The 25,859-nt window shown below is 35.3% G+C and overlaps 2 protein-coding genes across 2 annotated transcripts; one reads left to right on the top strand and one right to left on the bottom strand.

Annotated features, from left to right (window-relative positions):
* Positions 1–3,388: 3,388 nt before the first annotated feature.
* Positions 3,389–5,719, top strand: il4 (interleukin 4). Its single transcript, XM_058797821.1, has 4 exons — positions 3,389–4,102; positions 4,181–4,228; positions 4,304–4,402; positions 5,372–5,719. Exons 1-4 carry the CDS (start codon positions 3,971–3,973, stop codon positions 5,489–5,491), a joined length of 399 nt encoding a protein of 132 aa, XP_058653804.1. The 5' UTR covers positions 3,389–3,970; the 3' UTR covers positions 5,492–5,719.
* Positions 5,720–5,761: 42 nt separating this feature from the next.
* On the bottom strand, positions 5,762–25,720 carry kif3a (kinesin family member 3A). Its single transcript, XM_058797820.1, has 17 exons — positions 25,568–25,720; positions 24,082–24,364; positions 23,806–23,950; positions 23,541–23,625; positions 22,523–22,628; positions 22,117–22,256; positions 21,837–22,034; positions 21,481–21,655; positions 19,976–20,074; positions 14,101–14,257; positions 13,802–13,982; positions 13,602–13,712; positions 10,849–10,974; positions 8,994–9,047; positions 8,820–8,888; positions 8,597–8,724; positions 5,762–6,362 (listed from the first exon to the last, which is right to left on the bottom strand). The coding sequence occupies exons 1-17, from the start codon at positions 25,571–25,573 to the stop codon at positions 6,314–6,316; spliced, it is 2,112 nt and encodes a 703-aa protein (XP_058653803.1). The 5' UTR covers positions 25,574–25,720; the 3' UTR covers positions 5,762–6,313.
* Positions 25,721–25,859: the final 139 nt, after the last annotated feature.

Genomic DNA, 25,859 nt, shown 5'->3' with positions numbered 1-25,859 from the left:
TATAAAGAAGAATTGGACCTGTTCTGCAGCTGCATTAGAGCTAATATTAGCATCATGCTACATAAGACAATTTATGAGATTAATAGTACACTTTTACTCAGAACTCACTTCAAACCACCATCGAGTGTTTGCAATAACTTCCTTTTGCGATCACATGTGGAATTTTGTCGTTTACTGTTGTTAAAATATGCTTTTTATAGCTTTTTATATCTGCACAAATTAGCATTTCAGATGTACACATTCCTTTCAAGAAAATCACATACAGACCATATCTATCGTAATCGTGTGTTTATTATTTTATATAATCTATAGTGGCTGTTGTCATGTTTATTTCTGCTGCTCTGCTGAAACTCACGTTGTTTGATGTTACAACCGCCTCTCCGTTCTTAAGTTGCCAGGGTTACATTCCAAGTATAATACACATTAGTAAAAGGATCTATTTTAATTTGTATTTGTCTATATACACTTTGGGCGGCCGTGGTACATTATAAAAGTAGCCCAAAAAACCGCAACCCACGGCTCTGTAATATTTTCCCGCAACTGTGTTTTCAAAATAGCCCACTTGTGCCGCTACCGTGGCAACACTGGTTCGCTGTACCCTTATCACACAATGATAGATAACCTTCCGCGCTGGGATGACGGGAAGAAGTTGGGGTCAAACCTTATCAAACGATTAATTTGCGTTAAAAAAATATTAACGCGTTAAAAATGTTTTTGATTAATCGCATGCGTTAACGTTGACACCCCTAATATATATATATATATATATATATATGGGGGGGGTACTAATAGGGATTTTGCCTAGGGCGTCAAAATGGCTAGAAACTGCCCTGCCCTTTGAGGTCCGACGGTAAAGTGCCCTTGCTCAGTTGGTTATGTCTAAAATGAAAGTAAACAGCTTTCTTTCTTGTACTGAACACAAAAGAAGATATTTGAAGGATGTGGCTAGCCAAACAGTTGCTGGTCCACATTGTCTTTAACAGTAGGGAAAACAATACTATTGAAGTCACTGTAGACCAGCAACTCTTTGGTTTTCCAGCTTCTTCAAAATAGCATTTATTTTCAGCAGAAGAAACTCATTCAGGTTTAAAACAACTTTTGAGTGAGTAAATGAATGTATAAAAATAAAACAATAGCCGATTTTAATTTTGGGGTGAATTATTCCTTTAATGTTAATAAAACACCACAAAATATCCAACCCGATCTCATGAAAGTGCGTATAAATAGTACGCCAAATAAAAATGAAAACTTGTGGTATTGATGGGATTAGGGTTGTGGGGTAGGTGCGTATTATATGCACGTGAAAACTGCGTTTTATATGCACGCCAAACACATTTGTATCATATATACGCCAAAGTCCATTTTTCCGTATCAATACCATGAGTTTTCGTTTTTATTTGGCATACTATTTATATGCACTTTCATGAGACCGGGCTCAAAATATCATATTTAAGCAGGAACGCACTTTTCCACACAAGATCGGCCCAAAGAGGCCTTCTTTTACTGTATATCATATGGCCATGTGACTGAAAGAACCTGAATGTGTTTCCTAGATGGGAATCAGCTGTAATTTATATATTTTTATGACTTCAATCACCTGTTTCTCATTAGCAATATAGAATAAAATACAGAGGACATATTTGTGTTCACAATATGAACAGCTGTTCACTTTCACTTTAGCCTATAAGTTAGTTTTAGAACATGATGTTATCTGTTCTGACATAGCCTACAGTGTGAAAGCATTTGAAAATTTGGCAGTAAAATTACATTGTTTTGGTTGAGCTTGTGTGTAAAAGAAGTTCAAGCATTTGTGTTAACTGTATGCAATTTGGGTCAAAGCAACAAGAAATGTGTTAATTGTATAGCCTACACAGACGGATGTTGTGCTAACTGTGTTAAGAGTTTAGGAAAATTGTTAAAAAAAAATTATTGAAAAAATTGTCATAGCGATTGCAAAAATTTGTAAAGGAATGATTTGCTTACACAAGCGGATTACTCAAGAATGTTTCTCAGTGTCACTGTCTGCACTCGTGTTACAATTCTGGCCAAAACTAACAAGCTAATAATTATTTTCATGTTATAGAAAATAACTGATCAATAGCCGATGGAGCCGATGCTCACTGCAGAGCAAATGGGTGGAGCTTACATGTAGCTCCGCCTCACTATACATCCAGCAAGGAGGAGCGAATATAATTTGTGCCTAATGGGTGGAGCTAGAATATCCAACCCTACCCACAATTCTCTTTCTCCACCCCATTAGACATCCAGAGCAAGTGGAACTAATGCAAAAATTCTGAAAAGCTTGAAGTACTAACTATTAACATTTTTAAAGATCCTCTAAAGTAAAGTTTAAAAGAAAAAAAATCAAAGTAAGATTTGGAAAGACTTTTATTTTTACTAAGACTTTTATTTTTATGCATAAAGCATACACAATCATTACACACACACACACACGCACACACACACACACACACACACACACACAAACACAATCAATCATTACACACACAAGTTACACACACAGCAAAGTTGCTTACAGGGTCAAATTGTGTTATTATACTTTTTCTTAATATTTTTTTAATTTTCAGGCTTCATTTTCATTTTTGTTATGAGCTTTTGTCATTTTTATTACTTTATGTATTGCTTTACAAGATAACTATTTTATGGCAATGCAGCTCATATATTTCAGCTTTAATTTTAGTATTCTAAACTACTCTAAACTTAAACTTACTTAAATATTATTTCAGTTAGTTCCCAGGCTACATTTGTCATTTACATTTTTTTAAGTCATTTTTTTTTTTATCTAATATTTATGCTTTATTAAAAAAAAAAAAAAAACATTTTTAAGTAAACAATAACAATATTGCCATGAACTAGTTCTCTCTTTTAGTTTGTATCAAATTACTGAAAACCATTTAAATCTAAAAAATAAGGGGAACAAAAGCCCTCAACAAAATTTCAAAATTTCCAAGATCAGACCGCTATGGTCTATATATGGCACATGATGTAAATTTCTGATAATTTTGTTGCTGGTTGGCTTGTTTTTGGATTGGGGAGGAGTTTCTCAAAGTTCCTTTTTTTATGGCATGGTAACAGTCTAGTAATAATAAACAACAGCAACAACATTAACAACAATACATTCCCACTGTTCTTGATATTGTTCTTTTGTTCATATTTATCCAGGGCTAATTGAGACATTTTTTGAAAAGTCATCTCAAATGGCAAAAAAGTGTCAAAGTACCCTAATTAATCAATGACATCATCTAAATAAAACGGTAACCTGGCATTATTTTCCCAAAATGCTAAATGTGACCTAGATAAAGGTGCTGACATGCGATGCAGTGGCACAGCTTGATGAAGCAATCATCTGTTGTGGTTGTGTGGTGTCTTCAGAGGACGTGAGAAAAAATAACTTCATTGGTTCATTTACATCACTGTATGTGTATACTGTGTGTCTGTCTGTCCATCCTCTTAAAAAACAAAAGAAGGTCAAAGGGATGTGGCAAACCATGATGCAGCCGTATGACAACAATGATCTGAGATGATCTGCACTTGATTTTGCATTAATGGAATCTGTTGCAACAACACTGGACAGAATTATTAAGTGACTAAAAATCGTCAGGGTGATTCCCTTTACACTTAGGCATTACACTTAAGCATTATTATTATTTTTATAAGTTATGTCTGATGGTCCCAACAGTCTTTGAGTTCAAGCGTTGTGAGCTAACAGTGTCTTTCTCCTCCATCTTAAGGGGATTCTCAACATTATTGCGATTCTCTGAAATCTCTATTAGTGATTACGGGGGTGTGCAAGCATTTTGGGATTTTTTTTCTTTGACGTGTAATCGGCAAAATCAAGGTGGTGAGAATGTCATTTCCTCTGTCAGCGCTATAAGAAGACTGATCATTGCTGAAGCTATGAAGACCATCTCAACAACTGCAGACCTCAGTAGGAATCAATACAACCAACATGAGGACTTTAATGCTCTTGGTGCTGGCAATTGTAGCTGTTACCGAATCAAGGCAAGATAAAATGAAAGAAATTCTCCTAAAGGAAATCATCATGAGTGTGAACACCATACTAAAACAAAATTCAAAGGAGGTAAGAACTGAAATTTTATTTCATTTCATCGGTTTGTTTTTTTTCTTTCTCTAACAAACTTTAAACTTTCATTCACAGATTCTCAACCAATTTGTAAAAGACATATTTCCACAAGCGGGCTGCTCAGTAAGTTGAATTTTATATCACAGTATTAGAGAACATACTTGATTTCATTATCATTAATTACATATGGTTACACAGGAGAAACACCTTTGCCAAGCAGCAAAGGTTATGATGCACACAAATCTAAAGCGCACCAAGCTGCACAGACAACTGTCTGCCTACGCTAATAATTCAACGGTAAGTCATCTCACAATATTCATTTGTTGAATTTAATGATAAACAACACGATTACTATACTATACTATATTATTAGAGTGCACTGTTAAAAATAAAGGTGCTTCAAAAGGTTCTTCACAGCGATGACATAGAACAACCGTTTTTGGTTCCACAAAGAACCATTTGGTCTTTTTCTTTAAAGAACCATCTCTTTCTTACCTTTTTATAATCTGAAGAACCTTCTTTCGTCACAAAGAACCTTTTGTGAAACAAAGTTTCTTCAGATGTTAAAGGTTCTTTTTGGAACCATTTAGACAAAAAAGGTTCTTCTATGGCATTGTGAAGCACCTTTATTTTTAAGAGTGTATGATTCTGTGCAGGAAAAAAACAATGCTATGTACTGATATTATCGGCATGATTCTTACACTTTAGAAATTATCAAAATGTTATTTCCATTTTTCCACTACTATCGGTAATTTCTGCCCCACTAGTATCACCAAATTGAACAGCAATGCTTGTCTGAACAACTGGCTTAAGCTTAACTTAACAAACAACTGACTTAAACTAAGCTTGACTTAACTAAGTCCAACTTAACTAAGCTTGACTTAACCAAGCTTAACGTAACTAACAACAGACTTAACTAAGCTTAACGTAACTAACGACAGACTTAACTAAGCTTAACTTAACTAAGTCCAACTTAACTAAGCTTGACTTAACCAAGCTTAACATAACTAACGACAGACTTAACTAAGCTTAACTTAACGGACTACTAATTCAATTAAGACTTTCACAGGATTCCGGACTGAACAGTGGCAAATGCAGAGGAAATAACAATATAGTTTTTAAAAATCAGTTTAAATAACATCAGTTTTACAACGTTAGAGAATTAGCTATGCCTACAACTGTAGATTTATTAGACTGATTTTAGACTGCTTAATGAAAGAGGTTTGGTGTAATCTTATTACTGAATGCGTGTTTTTTTCTCCACAGCACCATCCCTGCAGCATTCCAGCTACAGAGGAACACAGAATGAAAGTTTTTCTGACAAAAATCAAAGAATGCTCCCAAGAACAACACTCTAAACTCAAGAATGAAACAGATGTGAAATAACTCTAGACTTACTTCTTAGAAACACAATACTATATTTTTACATTATTATTTTGTATTAAATTTAACATTAACATTCAATTATTTTGTATGAAATATATTTGGGTATTTGCTCATATTTATATATTTATTGTATTTATGAATAAAAGTATTCTAGAATGATAAAAAAAATTGTGTTTGTTGTTTTTGAAATTTGAAATTATTATTTAAAAAAAACACTACTATTTTTACTTTGTAAAATAATTTAATAATTTAAAGAGGAGTACGGTGGGGGACAAGAAAATGTAAACATTTTTACATATTACATAAGACTAATGGTTTTACTACAGTGCACAATGGAAATACATTACAATTAGAGTAAACCGAGTTAATGGCACCCCAGCCAGGGGAACATGGCATGCACATTCTCACTATAAAAAAAAAATTAAGTAGCATAGCTTGTGTACATCGAGCTAAAGCAATTGCACGCTGCCAATTGTATAAAACATTAAGATTAGATTCGTTTCTCAATAGCATATTCCCTGACGGCAAGCTCATCTCTTGTGTCATCCCAGCCATCAGTGTAAAGCAGAATATACAGTAACAGTGTTTATGTTAAAGGTGAAATGTGCCTTTTGGAGAGCTATCGTCTACAGACATTTTACAGCAATCTAAAACCCAGCTTTGGAGCAGCTCTGGAGTTCCTGCATATTAACACATGATTTATTTTCACATACACTTATGTCAAAGTGCCTTAATGTCACAAGAATCAGTATTTCCTAAGACACATACTGGACTGGCCTTGAAAATGCACAAAATATGGTGGTCTTCCATCAGACACAAGGCTCACTGCAGCAGGGATTCAATCGCAGCCTCTGGTTTGGAGGAACGTTTCCTAAAAACAATGAGATCGGGTGAAAAAAGACATTTAGACAGACATGTAGACAAAAATATATGCGCATGACAAAAATTATTTCATTTTGATTATCTAAAGAGGTTTGCATTTACATACAGTCATGGCCAAAAATATCGCCACCCTTGGTAAATATGATCAAAGAATTAATCTGCATTGTTAATTATATTAAAAAATTAACAAAAATCTAACCTTTCATTGGATAATAAGAATTTAAAACGGGGGAAAACATCATTATGAAATAACTGTTTTTCTCAAATACACGTTGGACACAATTATTGGCACCCCTAGAAATTCTTATGAGTAAAATATCGGTGAGAAGGAGAGTTTGAGTGGCTAAAGACTCTCCAAGGACCACAGCTGGAGAATTGCAGAAAATAGTTGAGTCTCGGGGACAGAAAACCTTAATAAAAAAAAAAAAAATGGTCAAACAGCCCCTACATCAGCACATGTTGTTTGGGAGGGTTTCAAGAAAAATTCTCCTCGCTCATCCAAAAACAAACTCCAGCATATTCAGTTATCAGACACGACTGGAACTTCAAATGGGACTGGCTTCTATGGTCAGATGAGACTAAAAAATGAGCTTTTTAGCAGCAAACACTCAAGATGGGTTTGGTGAACACAGGGATAAAAAGTACCCCATGTGTACAATGAAATATACTGCTGTATTTTTGATGTTGTAGGCCTATATTTCTGCTGGAGGTCCTGGACATCTTGTTTAGACACATGGCATCACTGATTCTATCAAATACCAACAGATAAAAAATCAATAAGTGACTGACTCTGTTAGAAATCTTATAATGGGCCATGTTTGGATCTTCCAACCGTACAATAATCCAAACACAAACCTCAAAAACAACACAAAAATGGGTCACTGAGCACAAAACCAAGCTTCTGCTGGCCATTCCAGTCCTCTGACCTGAACCCTGTAGAAAATGAGTGAACTGAAGAGAAGAAGCACCAACATGGAGCTGTGAATCTAAAGGGTCTGGAGTGATTCTGGATGAAGGAATGGTCTCTGATCTCGTTAGGTGTTCTCTAACCTCATCAGGCATTATAGGAGAACATTTAGAGCTGTTAAACTGGCAAATGGAGGTTTCAAAAAGTATTGAATAAAAGGGTGCCGTTAATTGTGGCCAATGTGTATTAGAGAAAAACATTTATTTCATAATGATATTTTTATTTTTAATAAAAGATCAAAAGGATTAACAATGCAGATTAATTTGCCTAATTAAGCCTTCTTTGATCATATTTACCAAGGGTGCCAATATTTTTGGCCATGACTGTATTCAATTGGTAATCGCTGAAATTGTCCAAAAGTGACAGACATTTATAATGTAAAAAAATATTTCTGTTTCAAATAAATACTGCTCTTCCTTATAAACATTCAATTAATCAAAGGATCCAGAAAATAAAATATATCTTGGTTTTCCACAAAAATATTAAGGTGACAACTATTTTCAACATTGAAAATAACAGTAAATATTTATTGAGCAGCAAATATAATAAGCATATTAGAACGATTTCTGAAGGATCATGTGACTCTGAAGACTGAAGAAGTAATGATGCTAAAAATTCAGCTTTGATCACAGAAATAAATTACATTTTACACCATATTTAAATAGAAAACAGATATTTCAATATTTATATTTAAATTGTATAATTTGTAAAAAATAATGATACTTGTATTTTTGATCCAATATATGCAGCCTTTGTGAGCATAAGAGACTTTTCAAAAAGTTTTTTATTTTTTTTACAACATATAGACACCAAACGTTTTAACAGCAGTGTGCAAAACGTGAAACTGTGCAAAGAAATGCAGTGATGTTTGACTCAGGATCACTTACGTTTAACTCCAAAGAGACATGCTTTATTATTATTACATTAAATAATTCAAACAAAATAGTATTTCAGTAACTTATTTGTATTAAATACGTTATTATATATATATATATATATATACACATTTATTTAAATAAATAAATAAATAAATGTTGGACAATTTTAATATATGCTTACAGTGCCCATTTCAGCAATTACATACCTGTATACAACATCTAAAATCATACATATAAAATCATACAACTTATTACTGCATCAAGTAAACTAAACTGAAGGATTATTTGACTGCAAGTAGTTGGAACAGTCAGATGCATTTGTGTGTGCAAAGGTGTGAACCAGAAAGTCCAAAAATGAAACCAAGCATCACACCTCACCTACGACCAGTTTTAGGCCTGGACTTTCCACTCTTTGATGTCCGAGGCCTTTCTAGTTTCATTAGGGACTGTCTCATGCTCTCCTCAGTGTAGGCCAGATAAACATGGGACAGGTCCACTTCAAATGGCTGAATCACAAAACAGGGACAGAGGACAAAAATAAAACATGAAAAGGGAGCAGCGTGCATCACGTGTGCCTCATTAGATCTGAACGGACACTTACATCTTTTTCTTTCTTGTCCGACACCGGCGTCTGTTTTCTCATGTTGTTGCCTGTGTAGGCCACACATTTCTAAAAAAAAACAGCAAATACATCAGCTGTATTATATATTTTCATTGTACCCAAACATCCCAGATCTGAGAGATGTGCTGAATAAAATGTGTTAAAGACGCTCACCAACTGCCATTCTCCAATGTCCTCATTCCAGTGCACATAGTTCTCAATCATCTCCTGTACACGACACAACAAAAAGAGATGTTGTTTGCATGTTTTAATAGTAGTGCAACTGAAACGCTGAGACAAATATTAAGCGAAGTTCAGATATTGTGAATATTCTTTTGGAGACTTTTGAAGTTCATGTTAAACTCTGAGAGAAAATAAGCAAAGCTAGTTAATACAGCTCATCATTTCACTGAACTGCATTTGAAATATTCGATTCTTAAAGGGAAAGTTCACCCAAAAATGTAGTTTGAGTTTAATATTTTAAACAGCTTTCATAACCACTGATTTCCACTGTACTGGACAAAAAAATAAAAATAAATAAATAAAAACACTTGATATCTTCTATTTTTCACAAAATAAAGTAAGTAATAAAGGTTTGGAATGACATCAAGAGAGTAAATGATGACAAAAGGATCATTTATAGGGTGAACTATCGCTTTAAGACTTTCTGTACAGTTGATTTGCTAGCTCAGTTTCGACATTTTCTCCTTTATTGTGCAAGTGCAGCATTTCACACTTTATGTTATCAGCAAAAAATATCTGATTAATCAAATCCTGACAAGGGGGAAAAAGCAAAAAATGATTTGCATGCTTATCTATGCAAGTGCTGCATTTTGAAACGCTGTGTTAGTGCAGGAGAAACAAGATACGGAGAGAAACACAATACTTCAGTTATTAAAACTGCAGGTTAAACGAACGTAAATTTAAGATTTGTTTAAAGTCCTTTTAAAGACCAAGTAAAGAATTAATTAAATACACCAAACATGTACTTGGAGCGAAACGACATAAGAAAGAAGTCTTGTTTTCTGTAAAATTAATCAAAATGAAGTGAATAAATAAAATATATATAAACATAGAGCAAATATCTGCCAATTGGCTCTGAAAAATATATTTAATTTAAAGGATAAACAAATTTAAAGGTTTTCATACCTCACTGACTGATGTTTGTTCTTGTTTTAAGCATAAACTGAGTTAGTTTTGTTCACTTTTTCAAGACTTAATTTTACATTTGCAGCTCAAGTAAATGCATCTCGTTTTAAGGATGTTTACATGTTTGTGTTAGACAACAAAAATCCACAAATACACAACATTTCATGCCATAACTTTATGAATTTAAGACGTTCTGCTCTGATTTAAGAATTTTTAAGTCTTATTTTGTAGAAGCGCGAACTAGGACCTGTTTTAGGCTGGCAGAAACCTTGCAAAGCGCAAAATACCAACTAAATAAGATATTTATATAGGTAGTCGTGGCCTAAAGGTTAGGGAGTCGGGCTTGTAACCTGAAGGTTGCCGGTTCGATTCTCGCGCCGGCAGGAATGTGAATGAACATCACTCTCTCCACCTTCGGCCCTTGAGCAAGGCACCAAACCCCTAATTGCTCCCCGGGTGCATTGTTCACTACTCACTGCTGTGTGTGTGTGCACTTGGATGGGTTAAATGTAGAGTACCATTTCGAGTATGGGTCACCATACTTGACAATATGTCACGACTTAACTTAAGATGGACCATTTTCCTTAAAAAGCCTAAAACTAAATTTAGATTAACTTGATTAAACATTACACAATCCAAGGTAATATGTAAATGTCAGACAAAGACATCTGACATGCAAATATGGGAGGGTTTTCCTGTGAAAAAGGGTGGTTAAAATTAAGCTGATCTACGAGATCTTTATCAACATGTTTTGATTACTAAGTAATTCCTGTATTTCGGTAGCTATCATTTGATCACTTCACTGTTATTCTAAAACATGCCATCAATAAGGAATAAGGGGGTTTGTCTAAAGTTTTGACTGATGAGCATAAATCCAGACCTGATATTCTTGAGGAATGAAGTTATCAATGATGAGCATCTGTAGCCGCAGCTCTCTGCTCAGCTGCCGGATGTTTTCCAGCAGACCTTCGATCTCTCTGTGATGCTCTTGCTGCAGATCAGCCATCTGAAACACAGCAGACATTCTTACCAGAGTACCAATATCGTGTATTGTAAACTAGTAGTCTCGATACTAAAAGTTCAGTAATCGTTACCAGTACCAGTTAAACTCAACAGTTCTCTGTACTATTTTGATACAATTGGAAAAACTTTTGTAACCATTTTATTTTAATTGTTTTTTTTTTTTATTTAACTACTTGAAAATAAGAATATGCTATTAATATTTCTAAACACATAATACATTAAAACATTAGCATGTAGCCTTCGAATGTTGTTCAATTATGTAAACATTGCATTAAAAGTTCAAATGAAAGTAATGAAACAACAAATAAACACATGAATGCCATCAATCTAATTAAAAATCAGACTATCAAGTTCATTGCAAATTATGCATATTTGACCCTGGCCCACAAAACCAGTCTTAAGTGTCAATTTTTCGAAAATGAGATTTATACATCATCTGAAAGCTGAATAAATAAGCTTTCCATTGATGTATGGCTTGTTAGGATTGTTAGTGGCTGAGATACAACTATATGAATATCTGGAATCTGAGGGTGCAAAAAAAAATCAAAATATTGAGAAAATCGCCTTTAAAGTTGTCCAAATGAAGTTCTTAGCAATGCATATTACTAAGTTTTTATACATTTACGGTAATAAATTTACAAAATATCTTCATGGAACATGATCTTTACTTAATATCCTAATGATTTTTGGCATAAAAGAAAAATTGATAATTTTGACTATTGCTACAAATATACCCCAGCGACTTAAGACTGGTTTTGTGGTCCAGGGTCACACATATATATACAGTGGGGCAAAAAAGTATTTAGTCAGCCACCAATTGTGCAAGTTCTCCCACTTAAAAAGATGAGAGAGGCCTGTAATTTTCATCATAAGTATACCTCAACTATGAGAGACAAAATGAGAAAAAAAAATCCAGAAAATCACATTGTAGGATTTTTAAAGAATTTATTTGCAAATTATGGTGGAAAATAAGTATTTGGTCAATAACAAAATTTCATCTCAGTACTTTGTTATACACCCTTTGTTGGCAATGACAGAGGTCAAACATTTTCTGTAAGTCTTCACACACTGTTGCTGGTATTTTGGCCCATTCCTCCATGCAGATCTCCTCGAGCAGTAATGTTTTGGGGCTGTCGCTGGGCAACACGGACTCAAAGATTTTCGATGGGGTTGAGATCTGGAGACTGGCTCAGCCACTCCAGGACCTTGAAATGCTTCTTACGAAGCCACTCCTTCGCTGTTCGGCAGTGTGTTTGGGATCATTGTCATGCTGAAAGACCCAGCCACGTTTCATCTTCAATGCCCTTGCTGATGGAAGGAGGTTTTCACCAAAATCTCACGATACATGGCCCCATTCATTCTTTCGCCTACACGGATCAGTCGTCCTGGTCCCTTTGCAGAAAAACAGCCCCAAAGCATGATGTTTCCACCCCATGCTTCACAGTAGGTATGGTGTTCTTTGGATGCAACTCAGCATTCTTTCTCCTCCAAACACGACAAGTTGAGTTTTTACCAAAAGTTCTGTTTTGGTTTCATCTGACCATATGATCATCCAAATGCTCTCTAGCAAACTTCAGACGGGCCGGACATGTACTGGCTTAAGCAGGGGACACGCCTGGCACTGCAGGATTTGAGTCCCTGGCGGCGCAGTGTGTTACTGATGGTAGCCTTTGTTACTTTGGTCCCAGCTCTCTGCAGGTCATTCACTAGGTCCCCGTGTGGTTCTGGGATTTTTGCTCACAGTTCTTGTGATCATTTTGACCCCACGGGGTGAGATCTTGCATGGAGCCCCAGATCAAGGGAGATTATCTCTTAATTCTTGAAAAATCCTACAATGTGATTTTCTGGATTTTTCCCCCCTCATTTTGTCTCTCATAGTTGAGGTATACCTATGATGAAAATTACAGGCCTCTCTCATCTTTTTAAGTGGGAAAACTTGCACAATTGGTAGCTGACTAAATACTTTTTGCCCCACTGTATATGTTAATGTATATGCATATATATGTATATATATATATATATATATATATATATATATATATATATATATATATATATATATATATGTATATACACACACATACACACACACTAGCAGCAGTGGAATACAAAAACCTGTAAATAACTTCTGTGTGTCGGATATTTAATGTCTGCGTGATGCTGACTGGCTACTGTCATTTTCTTTGTTTTTATAAACATTTATAGTTAATAATAATCTCCTTGTGTTACGCTTTTAGTCATTTTGAATTTTAATTACCTTGACTTTTGAGACTTTTTTTTTTAGCATTTTACTTATATTATTTCTGAACATATGTTTTAAGGCAAGTTTATGTGCCTTCATATTTCATGCATCTTTTCTGCAAAGAAATTTAACAAGTGATTTGTTTTACATTTACACCGAGTGGAACTTCATGTGTGCTGCACTTTCTTCAACTAGACGGTTAATAAAGAAAACGCTACTTGAATCATGTAGCAGTTACATTTTTATGTTGACTAGTTCAAGGTACTGCAGAAAGGCTGGTATCATTACATTTTTTTAAATTATACTTGTACTTTTGACAACACAATTGTGAACTGTGCTATTTGAAATCTAAATGAACTTTACTGCACCTCAGATTTTGCTGCCATCAACATGGTCCAGACTTTCTTCAGTTTCTTGGTCTTGCCTTGAGCTTCTTCCTGTAAACTGGTGTATTTCTCCTCGATGTCCAAGCGTTCTTGCTGTTTAGAGACATTTGCAAACATGAATCACTATTTAATGATAAAACTACACAAGAATATTGGTCAAGCACGAATCTGCTCATCGCTACCTCCTTTTCTTCCAGTTCTCTCCGGAGCTGCTCGGCCCTCATCCTCCTCTCCTCCAGTTCATTGTTGGATTCTTCCAGAAGCTTCTCCTGCTCCTCAGCTTTAGCCAGTAAATCAACTCCTCCAACAATAACCCTCTTCTCCAGAGCAGACAGCTTCTCGAGTAATAAGTGATGCTCCTGTCTGAGATGCAGGAAACAACACAAATCATGACATTATTATACTCCTACATGTACTATATTGGCAATATAGATAGATAATATATAAACAACAGATCTGTTGGACAGATTCAGTGACTTACTGGGCTTTGAGAAGGTCCTTCTCTCTCTTCTCAAGCTCTGCACGCGCTTTGTTCCTCTCTTCCTCTTCCATGTCTAGTTTGGCCTCCAGTGCTTTACGCTCCTCTTCGATCTTAGCTTGCATCTCCACCATCTTGTCAGGAGACACCTTCTTCCTCCCTTAGCATGACAGATATAAAAACAGATAAAAGCCTTAGAAGAAATGTATAGCAACACTTGTGCATTCTGCAGATGCATGGTAGCAGAAGAAATAACATTCCATCAGATGCAAGCTAACAGAGCTAGCAGTGATCTCTTACCCCACTGAAATACTGCCCAGTTTCTCTGTAAGCTGGTGACTGACACCACAAGGCATACAAGGCACCATAAATATTTCCACACTATTTGATATGCAGTGCTGGGTAGATTATTTACAAATTGTAGTCTGTTACGGATTAATCTGGATTATACATAATAAGGTAGTCTGATTATTTTTTGATTACTTTTAGATTACTTTTGATCAAACTCGTTTATCACATAGACTTGAATGTGATTACTGCATACCAAACTAATAAAAAATAAATATTAATATTAAAAATAAAAAAATTATATATACATACACAAACATATATATATACTGTGTGTGTATATATGTATATGTATTATTTTTTTATTTTTTTTTATCAAAATGAAATGGAATAAATGGCAGGTTAGTGAAAAAGCTGTAGGGTGTTCATGAAAAGCTAATAATTAATGAAATCATAAAAAAAGTCAAAAACATGGGAATCCCTACAATACATGGACAAACATTAAGAAACATTAAAACATGACATTACATGGCCAAAAAGGGAGGTTTTTAAAATATTTATTTTTTATTTTTCAGATTTGAAATATTTTTGTCCAGACTTCCAATATTAATAATTAGTAAAGGTCACTGCATATGATAAAGACATATTTCACAGCTATGCATCGTTAGTGTTTAGTTTGGGTCTTGTTTCCACCCAAAAATCAATGATATTTTGCATTAAGAAAATGGAGATTATATAAGTAACACAAATGTGACATTCACTGATGGCTACAATAAATGTCAAGAGATTTTACTCAATGTTACTTAATCATTAAAGCACTAATACAGGGACTCCCAAACTTTTTTTTTTCAATCCCTTCAACCTAAATTATTTACTTGAAGTTATTATTTCAAGAATTTAACAACACATTTGCATGTTCACGATTCTCTGATGTAGGTTACTGGTGACATGATGTGCAGGTAAACAAAATTTCATTTGGATTTGTTCTGATGTTACAATTATTTATGTGTTTAAATTTGACATTTTAATGATTTAATTAACTCTTAGCTTTCCATCAACTCACAAACCCTCTGCATTTTCTGAAAAATTGCATTTTCACAAACTCTTCTGATTTATTTTTTTTAATTAAAAGCCATTTTAAAATTAAAACACACAATCATTTTTGAGGGGTCAGCAAGAAGCTTTCATGATCTCAGAGCATCTGTGACTGAGGGAGGACCAGGAAAATAAGATGCCAAACTGAGCTCTAATGAGCTTGGAGATCATTTTCCACAAGATGATTGCATAATGTGCATATGGTCAAGTGGTAAAGAGACATCTGATGTAAATGTCAATTAAATAAAACATTAGAGATCTGATCATATCCACTGTCAGTGATTGAATTAAAGGTGCTGTACAGCATGTAACAGCTACTGAAGTCCAAATTCAAAATATTGGGAAGAGTTATTTCTCCCGTACCCCCTTCCTCAGACTCGATGCTCACATGGGTTGCCAGATTGAGGACATGCAACAGGAAATAGCGCAACTGACAATGGAAGGCAACGAGCCTTACACTGCAAGTTAATGAGCTGATGTCAAATCGGGTCACCATTATTTATATAGTGCTTTTTACAAAGCAGATTGTGTCAAAGCAACTTTACATTTCTCTGATGTATCGATGTTTCAATATTCCTCTGGTCACAGAGCTTTTTAGATGGATGCCGAGACTTTTTAGGTCGGTAGAATTTGCGATCTCTGACTCAGTTTGCAATATGCTGAGTTTTCTGCCAACTGGCAACCTGGTGTGTCGATATACTATTGGTTAAACTGCCAGTTTAAACAGATATTCTGACAAGGAATGCACATTTCAAAGTAGAATAACTGGCTGTAGCATTGCTTCAGAGAACCAAGCATGTGAACTTAGCATGTTTCCTAAACATCTGCAAACATATTAGTAATTTTATGCCTTGTACAGTCAAAAACCTGGGTGTGCTATTTGAGAGTTCCCTTAAGTTAAGTTTGATAAACAGATAAACTTGGTTATAAAATCTAGCCATCTAAGGCTTTTGGCCAAAGCGAAGCCTTGGCTCTCTCGCAAAGACTTTGAAAAGGTAATTCATGCCTTTATCTCTATACCTGTCTTGACTGCAAATCTCTCTATGTAGGAATAAACAAATAATCTATTTCTCGACTTCAAATGGTGCAAAACTCTGTGACGAGACTTCTGTTGGGTGTACGAAAACGTGAACATATGTGACCCTGGACCACAAAACCAGTCTTAAGTCGCTGGGGTATATTTGCAGCAATAGCCAAAAATACACTGTATGGGTCAAAATTATAAATTTTTCTTTTATGCCAAAAATCATTAGGATATTAAGTAAAGATCATGTTCCATGAAGATATTTTGTAAATTTCTTACCGTAAATATATCAAAACTTAATTTTTGATTAGTAATATGCATTGCTAAGAACTTCATTTGGACAACTTTAAAGGAGATTTTCTCAATATTTTGATTTTTTTGCACCCTCAGATTCCAGATTTTCAAATAGTTGTATCTCAGCCAAATATTGTCTGATCCTAACAAACCATACATCAATTGTGTATTCAGCTTTCAGATGATGTATAAATCTCAATTTCGAAAAATTGACACTTAAGACTGGTTTTGTGGTCCAGGGTCACATATTACCCCAATTCTAATGTCTCTTCATTGGCTTCCTGTCCACTATAGAATTTACTTTTTAAAATTGTTTTTAAATCTTTACACAGACTGGCACCAAAATATCTGTCAAATCCGTTGCTCTTACACAACTGATCAGAGGCTGTTGACTGTTCCTAGGGCAAGACTAAAAATGAGAGGGATCGGGCCTAAATTGTGGAAGTCTTCCACTGTATATCAGAACTGCTAAAACATTGTCAGATCTTAAGGCTAAGTTAAAAACTCATCTGTTTTCTCTGGCTTTTAATGTATTATAGACATTAATTTAATCTCTTTAAAACTGTTTTGCTCTGTTTTGTTTTGAATGTTGTTCTATATGTAAAGCACTTTGGTCAACTCCAAGTCGTTTTAAACTGTGCTCTAGAAATAAACTGACATTGACAAAAAAAATGACATACAGCACCTTTAAATTTCTCACACCAAATTTTAAGACTTTATTTTTGTTCTGTCTGACCATCTCATTTGTGGGACAGTAAAACCAAGCACATTTCCATAGCCGTGAGGTTGGGCTGATGTTGAGGAGATTGTAACACCAACCTCTTGTGTCTTGAATTTAGAGCAGAGAAGTCACATGGCCAGCACATTGCACAAGAAGAGAGAAAACAGAAGCACATATCATATCATCATCTAAATGGTTTTTAACAAGGACTCAGGTTTGCAGTTTGGGTCTGTGTGAAATAAGACCGCAGTCACTGATCATTAGGCTGATGCAGAGAGAAACTGTGAGATGCACCAGAAAGGAAGATGATGATAAACATGAAGTAATCAGATGCCAGTTTTACTGAAAGACGTGATGCTTGAACCATTTATTGCGTTCCTGTCGGAAGAAGTGAAGGTGGCCTACATTCAGCTTCTGCTGTGTCACTGAGTCTGCTGCTACCCACTGATTCAAGTTATTACACATCTGTTTTATGCCAATTAAAATAAAGGCTTGACTGCTGAATAATTTCATTTGTGTCGTTTATTAAAAGTTATTAGAAGATGAGGAGATTTTATGATTAGCATCAGATGCTGCGTTGGAGCTTGAGCATTCAAGATCAATTCGAGTTTTTTCAAATTTAATTGATCTAATATGCATCTGACAGTGTGGGCTGAGACTACTATTCAAAAGTTTGAGGTCCATATGTTTTTTTTTTGTTTTTTTTAATAATTTCATATTTCTGTTCATTAAGGACTCTTTCAATTGATCAAAAGTGACAGTATTATATATTAAATATAATATAAATGCTGTTCTTCTGAACCATTTATTTATCAAAGAATCCTGAAAATATCAGAGTTTCTACAAAAAAATATTGTTTTCAACATAAAATAGTTTTAAACATTGATAACAGGATGAAATGTTTCTTGAGCAGCACATCAGCATATTAGAATGATTTCTGAAGGATCATGTGACACTTTTTGACAACCTTAATCACAGAAATGAATAACATTTTAACATATATTCATAATATTACTGTTTTTACAGTGTTTTGATCAACTAGATGCTGCATTTGTGACCTAAGAGATTTCTTTCAAAAACATTTCCTTTTTTATTGTTACCGACCCCAAACTTTTGAATGATAGTGTACATTTACATGATCACTGGACTGTGCTGATGTCTGGGTGCAAGAGGGATTGTGTATTTGGGAAAGAAGGTGATTAAGGGAGCACAAGAGGTAGGAATGATTCACATTATCCATGTGCTGCTCCCACTCACTAGTCTGGGCTCTCTCCTCAAAGTGCTGCGCTAAATAACAGGCAGAGTCTGAACTACTGCTGCCACTGTCTGCAAGAGAGAGAGAGACTGAGAGACTGACCACCAACCAACAGCACCACAACCATCAGAGACAGAGATACAGAGAAAGACATCTTAAACGGATATGCTTTTTTTCACATGTAAAGATGTTTTTCACAGAATTGTACATAATTTTGTCAATTGTGTGTTTTTCTATTTTTTTATTATATTTCAATTTTATTGTCTTTATTGTGTTATTTTTCATTTAATTGCCTTAATACCAATGTATGTATTTTTTCTGCATTTGTCACTTAAAGGGGTCATCAGATGCCCATTTTCCACAAGTTGATATGATTCTTTAGGGTCTTATTGAAAACTCTATAAAATACTTTGGTTAAAATTTCTCAATGGTAGTGTAAAAAACACCTTTTTTACCCTGTCAAAATCAGCTTGTGTGTGTAAACATACTTGCCAATATAGCCCTTTCTGATTTAGAAATCGTGAAAAGTGAAAGGCTACAAGTTTTGATAATTCACACACCCTTGTGGAAATTATGAAACTCAAACTGCTGTCATTAAAGCAAAAGGGGGGAAATCAATTACTCACGACATGAAAATCACCCTGAAATTGGTGATCATTTTCCACTTCAGCGCTTTGCTCAAATTAAAGGCTGACAATATCATTTTATCATGACAAAAATTGCATTAACTTGCATCTTCACTAGTGGTCGCAGACTGTTGGACTATATGTGGGCACAGAGACAGTCATTGCCAGGCATTAACGGTTTGTGTTCATGACGCACAATGAAACTACATTCGTTTGATCTGATGGTCTAGACAAGCAAACCAAAGCCAAATTGTTTCTCCCTCCACTGATTCTCTGATATCCAGCAATTGAAACCTAGATGATGTCAGGGTACCTGATGCTATATAGCTTTTAATTCCAAAAGTTTTTATAAATAATCCTGGACGAAAATTTAACATCTTGATGTTTTGCAATAAAACAACATTAATGAGCTCAAAGATAAAAATACCACAAAACGCTGCAGATTATGAAGACGATTATTTGAAGCAGCTCCTGTGGGTAAAAGCCAAAACCACAATCTGCATCATCTTTCTAAAAGAGTTTTCTAACTAATGTTGCCCAGTCATGAAACTGGAACAATAAGGGGAGATTCATACCTCTTCGTTTCCTGCGTCTCTCGCCTCCATCTCCGACTTCATCTTCGCCCTCATACATGTCATCTGATCCACTGCCGTCAGAGCCGGAGATCTCCTCACCTGAACAGTAAAATAAAGCATAGTATGGGATTGTGTCTCGGTGCTAAACATGTAGAAATACTCTGGCTCTGTACCTAAAATCTAGAGGGCAAGCATAGATGCACCACAGATGCAAAAAAAAAAATGTATAAAAAGATGTTGTTTTTCAAGATACAGTCTTTGGTCAAATTCTTAAGCAAAATCATGTGCAAGGACAATTAATAAATGTCAATCTTTGTAATATTCATTTATTAAAAACTGCGCAGAAAACATTCACTACTGTTCAAAAGTTCAGGGTCAGTAAGACTTTTTGGGGTTTTTTTGCAAGACATTAAAACACTTTCTTCAGGAAGGATGCATTAAATTGATCAAAACAAGGAATACATTTATAATGTTACAAAAGATTTTTAAAGCAGCACAACAGTTTTTTTTTTAAACAGTAATAATTAGAATAGAATTTAATATATTATAATAATTAGAAATATAATAACCAGTTTCTTGAGCAGCAAATTAGGAAATTCTGAAGGATCATGTGACACTGAAGACTGTGAGTCACATCCTGAAGAGCAACCCTGACAGAGACACAGTGTTTCCCCTAGTTTTATGGCTTTGGGGGGGCGGAAGCTTAATCGTACAATAGACATTGTATGATTATTCCTTAAAGATAAGGTTTTAATAGTTTTAGTAGTAGTAGCCTATTACATTCTGCCCAATGTCTTCAAGTGAAACCGAACTTTTATTTTGACGGGTTGCCGTGAATACCTTACATTTCTGTGTATATGATATGAGGATAGTTTTTCTCAAATGAAACGGTCAAATGCTCATGAAGTGACTCTCAGAGCAGTTCTGGAGATGTTGTTCATGTATTTATGTCCTCATTTAGTGAGAGGACAGACGTTAATATCACCGCAAGCGTTGCGTGCTTCTGTATGAGTAGTGAACAAACCCGCGCGTATGCGCCATACATTAACACAGAGACACGCAGAAGTCATATTTAAATACACGTTTTGCAGCTTAATATTTACAAATAGGAGTGGGAGTGTGCTCACTTGTGTGTGCGCTTACGTTTGTGTGTGTGTGTGTGTGTGTGTGTGTGCGAACCGGGGCGGAACTCCGCTGTGCGCGATACTGAGAGCGCGACCATGTAAATTAGAGACAGAAATGACATGCCGTCGTGCAAATAAGATAAATAACATAAGGCTATTTAGTTTGTTTAATAAAAGAACAAGGTATAGACCTGTTCTATAGGGAAGGTAACATTGAATGACTTCTTTTGTGGTCTGGTGCTATAGAGAAAATAAAATTAAATAAAATTAACTTGACCTTCAAGGGGGGCGGGGGTGCCGTTGGGGGGGCGGACCGCCCCCCTAAAATAATGGTAGGGGAAACACTGGAGACATGATACAGCTGAAACTGATGCGGTGTACCTTCTTCCAGTTTTTTCTTGAGATCTTCAATTTCCTTCTGAAACTGACGCAGCAGTGCATCCTTCGGGTCCTCATTAATCCTGGCCTTATTCTTGATGTTTTTGGCACGGTTGGCGTAACGGAGTGTACTGATGGTTTCATCATAGTTGTAATCTGCTGGGCCGATGTTTGCACACTGCAAAATAAGAGTGCGATAAAACAGAATTATACTGTGTGCACTACTTTCATTGAAATCTGATTGATTTCTGCAGTATTTTAATAAAAACCAAGTAGAAAAAGCATTTTGCTAGCAATTTAATCAACAATTGGGATATTATATAAGCCAGGGCCTGTACGAGTTTGATCACTGATCGTACCATCATGGTTTTGGAGTTTCCTCCTAGAGAGTCCTGTAAGAGTCGGGTGAGTTTTGAGTTCCTGTAGGGCACGTGGGTGCTTTTCCCATCCACTAGTGCAGAGATAACATTTCCCAGGGTGGACAGAGACAGGTTGATTTTTGTAGCCTCTTTAAGACGTTGACCTGTGGCTCCCGTTTTTCCTTGTCTTTCAGAGCCCTGAGCAACAAAACATCCCCGTCAGTATTGGAAAGAAAACCAAGATGATGTAAAGTTCATCCACATGACATGGGCTGCTTACCGCAAGATCCACCAAGTGTAGCTTTCCCATGCGCACGTGTTGATTTCCATCTACACCTTTCTCACTGCACTCAATAGTTATGGTGAAGATAGCATGAGAACGAGAGCTGTGCTCGTTCATATTAGTCGCACCCACAGAACCTGGGCAAGGACAAATAAACACAAGCACAAAATGTTGGCCATCTTTAAAGCTTCCTCTCTAGAGAGCACCAAACCCACTGCTTAAGTAATATTCTTGCTCTGATCAACACATTTTCTATATTATTATTACAATTAATTATTAATTAAAACATTAGATTAGAAATAAAGCAGTCATCCGTGTCCAAGATGCATTTTAAAGACTTTACTGATCTAACTTTGCATGCCCTAATAGATTTCACTTAATAAAATAATTCAAATATACTCACGGTTTTTGTGTCCAAGGGTCATAATCCGGTCCATATCGTCAGCATTGTTTACCACATATCCAGAAAGATCCTTGATGTAAACTCCTACATCAGGTCTCTCCTTAACCTGTATTTTGAGTTTAGTATTCATTATTTGCAGAAATTCATCATTCAAGTGGCACAACAAAATGCATTGCCTTATTTCAAAGATTCAAGCTCTAGTCAAGTCAGACTTCCTCAATCACAATGAAATGAAAGGTTCTTTTTTCTATTCATCAAAGAACCTTGAAAAAAAAAAATGTAACAGTTTCCACAAAAACATTAAGAAGCACAACTGTTTTCAGCATGTTTCTTGAGCAGCAAACCAGCATATTAGAATGATTTCTGAAGATCATGTGACACTGAAGACTGGAGTAATGATGCTAAAAAATCAGCTTTGATCACAGAAATAAATTACACTTCAAAACATATAAATAGAAAGCTGTTTTTTTTTTTGTTGTTGTTTTTTTAAGAATAATATTTCACAATATTACTATTTTTATTCCAATAAATGCAGCCTTGGTAAACATCATTTAAAAAAAAAAAAAAAAAAACAATAGAAAAGAAAGACAAAATCTTACTGACTCCAAACTTTTGAGTGGAAGTGTATGTTGTTGTTTAGCAATATAAGTCAGTGTTCATCAAAACAAAAATTTGCACTAAAATCCGAACTAGACTGTATTGAATAAGCTAAATGTTAAAATGTGATATGTGACATTCCAATTTGAAGCTGAAAACATTATCAAATGATATCAAATAAAGAAAAATATTTCATAAACAATCCCACAAAGAATTCTTTGAATGATCAAATTCTGTTTGAGGTGTTTCAATTCTACAGAAAACGGGTGCAGTCTTCTGCAGAATTCTGTGGGTGCAGATACCATGCAGATGTACGTATGCATTAGTCAAACGCTTCATGACCTATATTGGAGTGCCCACTTAACAACACACCTAATAAGAGCAGTGATGGGGAATATGTTGATATATGTTGGTTTCTCACCTCCAGCCTCTGCATCTGGTCCTTTCCCAACAGGTCTTTCACCTCCTCATTGTATATTTCTAAATAAGAAACTCTTACCAGAAACCTGTCAGATAACACACATCGCCAGAGTTTATCTTAACACTCTGCACGTCTCTGATAACATTGAAAAGACGTATAATGAAAAAGCATGACAACTGATAAGAATCTTCATGATTAATCATGCATGAATACACTGACCTTTGAACAGCACAGCACAGCACTCAAAAATAATCCCCGTTCTCACCTGGTGTCGCCTTCTGCTTTTGCAATGTGACCAAATACATGAGCAAATGAATTTGGGATGATCCCTCTGAGTTCAGGCACTGCTCTGACACCCTCCATAGTGAACGTCTTCCCCGTGCCTGTCTGGCCGTACGCAAATATGGTTCCTGAAAAAAAATTATAATTAATCTTCAACATTTCAAACTTGCAAAAACAGACAAATATATATTATAGATAAAAGTAGATATAAATAGATAAACAATATATGCAATAAATATTTCTATTGTCTTTGACTTACCATTGTAACCCTCTAATACTGAGTCAATAATCGGTCGAGCGGTTAAATTATACACATCCAGCTGTTTACTGTCTGGACTGAACACTGTGTCGAAGGTGAACGTCTTTGGCGGCTCACTGGTCATATCAAATTTGTTCACAGTAATCGTTCCCCGGATCTCGTCCACAGTGACGGACTGCTTGTATCCCATCATCTTCTCCTTCTCGTTAAGGGGTCGACATCTCACCACCACCTTCACGTTATCACTCACCTCCAACTTCTCTGGTTTATCCATCTTATTACTCTGGACAAACAGAAACCGGTTTAAAAAAAGTTAGTGCATGACCATCTGTTTAAAATCTAAACTAGGAGTTTAAATAAGGTTAATGCAGGACCATCTGTTTGTCAGCACAATGGAAGTCAGCCATTAAAAAAAAAAAAGTGAAAATCCATCATAAAAATACACAATTTTGTAGTGATTATTGGTTTTGTAAAATCTAAACTATGAGTAAAATAAACATTTTTACACAAATTATGACTGCTTTAAATTGTTCTTAAATGTTTACAAACACAATGTCAGTTAAGAGTATGCAAAAGAGCAGAATATTTAATGCTGTATGATTATTGCACATTCCAATTAAGCTTTGTTCAATTATGTAAACAACAAATGTCTAAATATTATTTGAGACATTCCAGAAATGTTTAAAATTATATTTCCAACTCATAATGAAGGATGACTTAAAATGTAGCATAAATAACATTTTTTTCATGACCGAATAGAAAAACAAATGACAGACATATTCTGCTGTGCATGTATGTCCACTGCTAACATCGTTAGCAGACAAATTAAATAAATTCGTGAAACTATTAAACGTTTTAAAGCGAGTTTATGTTCCAAAAGTCACAGAACACATAGGTAAACAAACACCAAATTATGGCATTTTAATGCGTGAACCAGGGTTTTCTTAATGGGCAACCTTTACTGTAAAGGTCACTGGATGTTGAATGGATTTGATAGGTGGGGTTGATGTAACTCAACCCTGTTGCTAAGCAGCGGATATGACCGCTCGGCCTGTGTCAAGCTAACAGCTAAATTAACAAACAACAAAAATGCAGATTCATTTTTTTACACGCAGAACATAGTTATTTATATGTAGTAAGCGGTTTTAACATAGTTTCTCTTTCATTTCAATGAATCTGACTCGTTGAGAGATCATAATATCGTTAACCCCCTGCGCTTGCTATGAAGCTAATAACTAGCAGGCAGCTAGCTTGATGTGCACAAAACAGCTCTGGTCACAGAAAGGACAAAAGCATGGCATAATAATTAAATGCATCATAGAATTGAACAATAAGGGTAAACGCGCGATAGAAAACGCTGTCAAATAACAGTCTGTGAATATCTGCAGGAGATTCCGGTTGCAAAGCAAAGGAATGACGGGACGGTGGGGCATAACAACACACATATTACACTGCGATAAATAAAGATAAGAGATTATAATCTTACCGGCATTTTTAGAATCGGATATATGGCTCTTTATTAAGACCTAAATAAAGGATTTTTCGTCTGGAATAACAATCGATGGGCTCATACGGTGGAGGATGTATTTTTCCAGCTCAAGCGCCCATCCCAAACTGCGCTTACTGCGCATGCGCGGCCAGGGCTATTTACATATTTATGGATATCAATGTTTAATAGCCAGACAGTGCTGGGTAGATTACTTACAAATTATACTGATTCCAAATGAAATGACAAAATGTTTTATTTGTAACGTAAAAAATTGTAACGTAATCCATTA

The sequence above is a fragment of the Onychostoma macrolepis genome, chromosome 14, assembly GCF_012432095.1.
Source record: "Onychostoma macrolepis isolate SWU-2019 chromosome 14, ASM1243209v1, whole genome shotgun sequence".
Lineage (NCBI taxonomy): Eukaryota > Metazoa > Chordata > Actinopteri > Cypriniformes > Cyprinidae > Onychostoma > Onychostoma macrolepis.
This window is presented reverse-complemented; position numbering and strand designations above follow the sequence as displayed.

Bases quoted from the DNA above. Each gene is read 5' to 3' on its own strand.
- il4 (XM_058797821.1), top strand. From the start codon at position 3,971: ATGAGGACTTTAATGCTCTTGGTGCTGGCAATTGTAGCTGTTACCGAA. The intron at 4,103-4,180 runs GTAAGAACTGAA...TTTCATTCACAG, and splicing joins TAAAACAAAATTCAAAGGAG to ATTCTCAACCAATTTGTAAA. The intron at 4,403-5,371 runs GTAAGTCATCTC...TTTTCTCCACAG, and splicing joins CCTACGCTAATAATTCAACG to CACCATCCCTGCAGCATTCC.
- kif3a (XM_058797820.1), bottom strand. The intron at 22,035-22,116 runs GTAAGCAGCCCA...TTTGTTGCTCAG, and splicing joins TACACTTGGTGGATCTTGCG to GGCTCTGAAAGACAAGGAAA. The intron at 21,656-21,836 runs GTACGATCAGTG...CTTATTTTGCAG, and splicing joins GAAACTCCAAAACCATGATG to TGTGCAAACATCGGCCCAGC.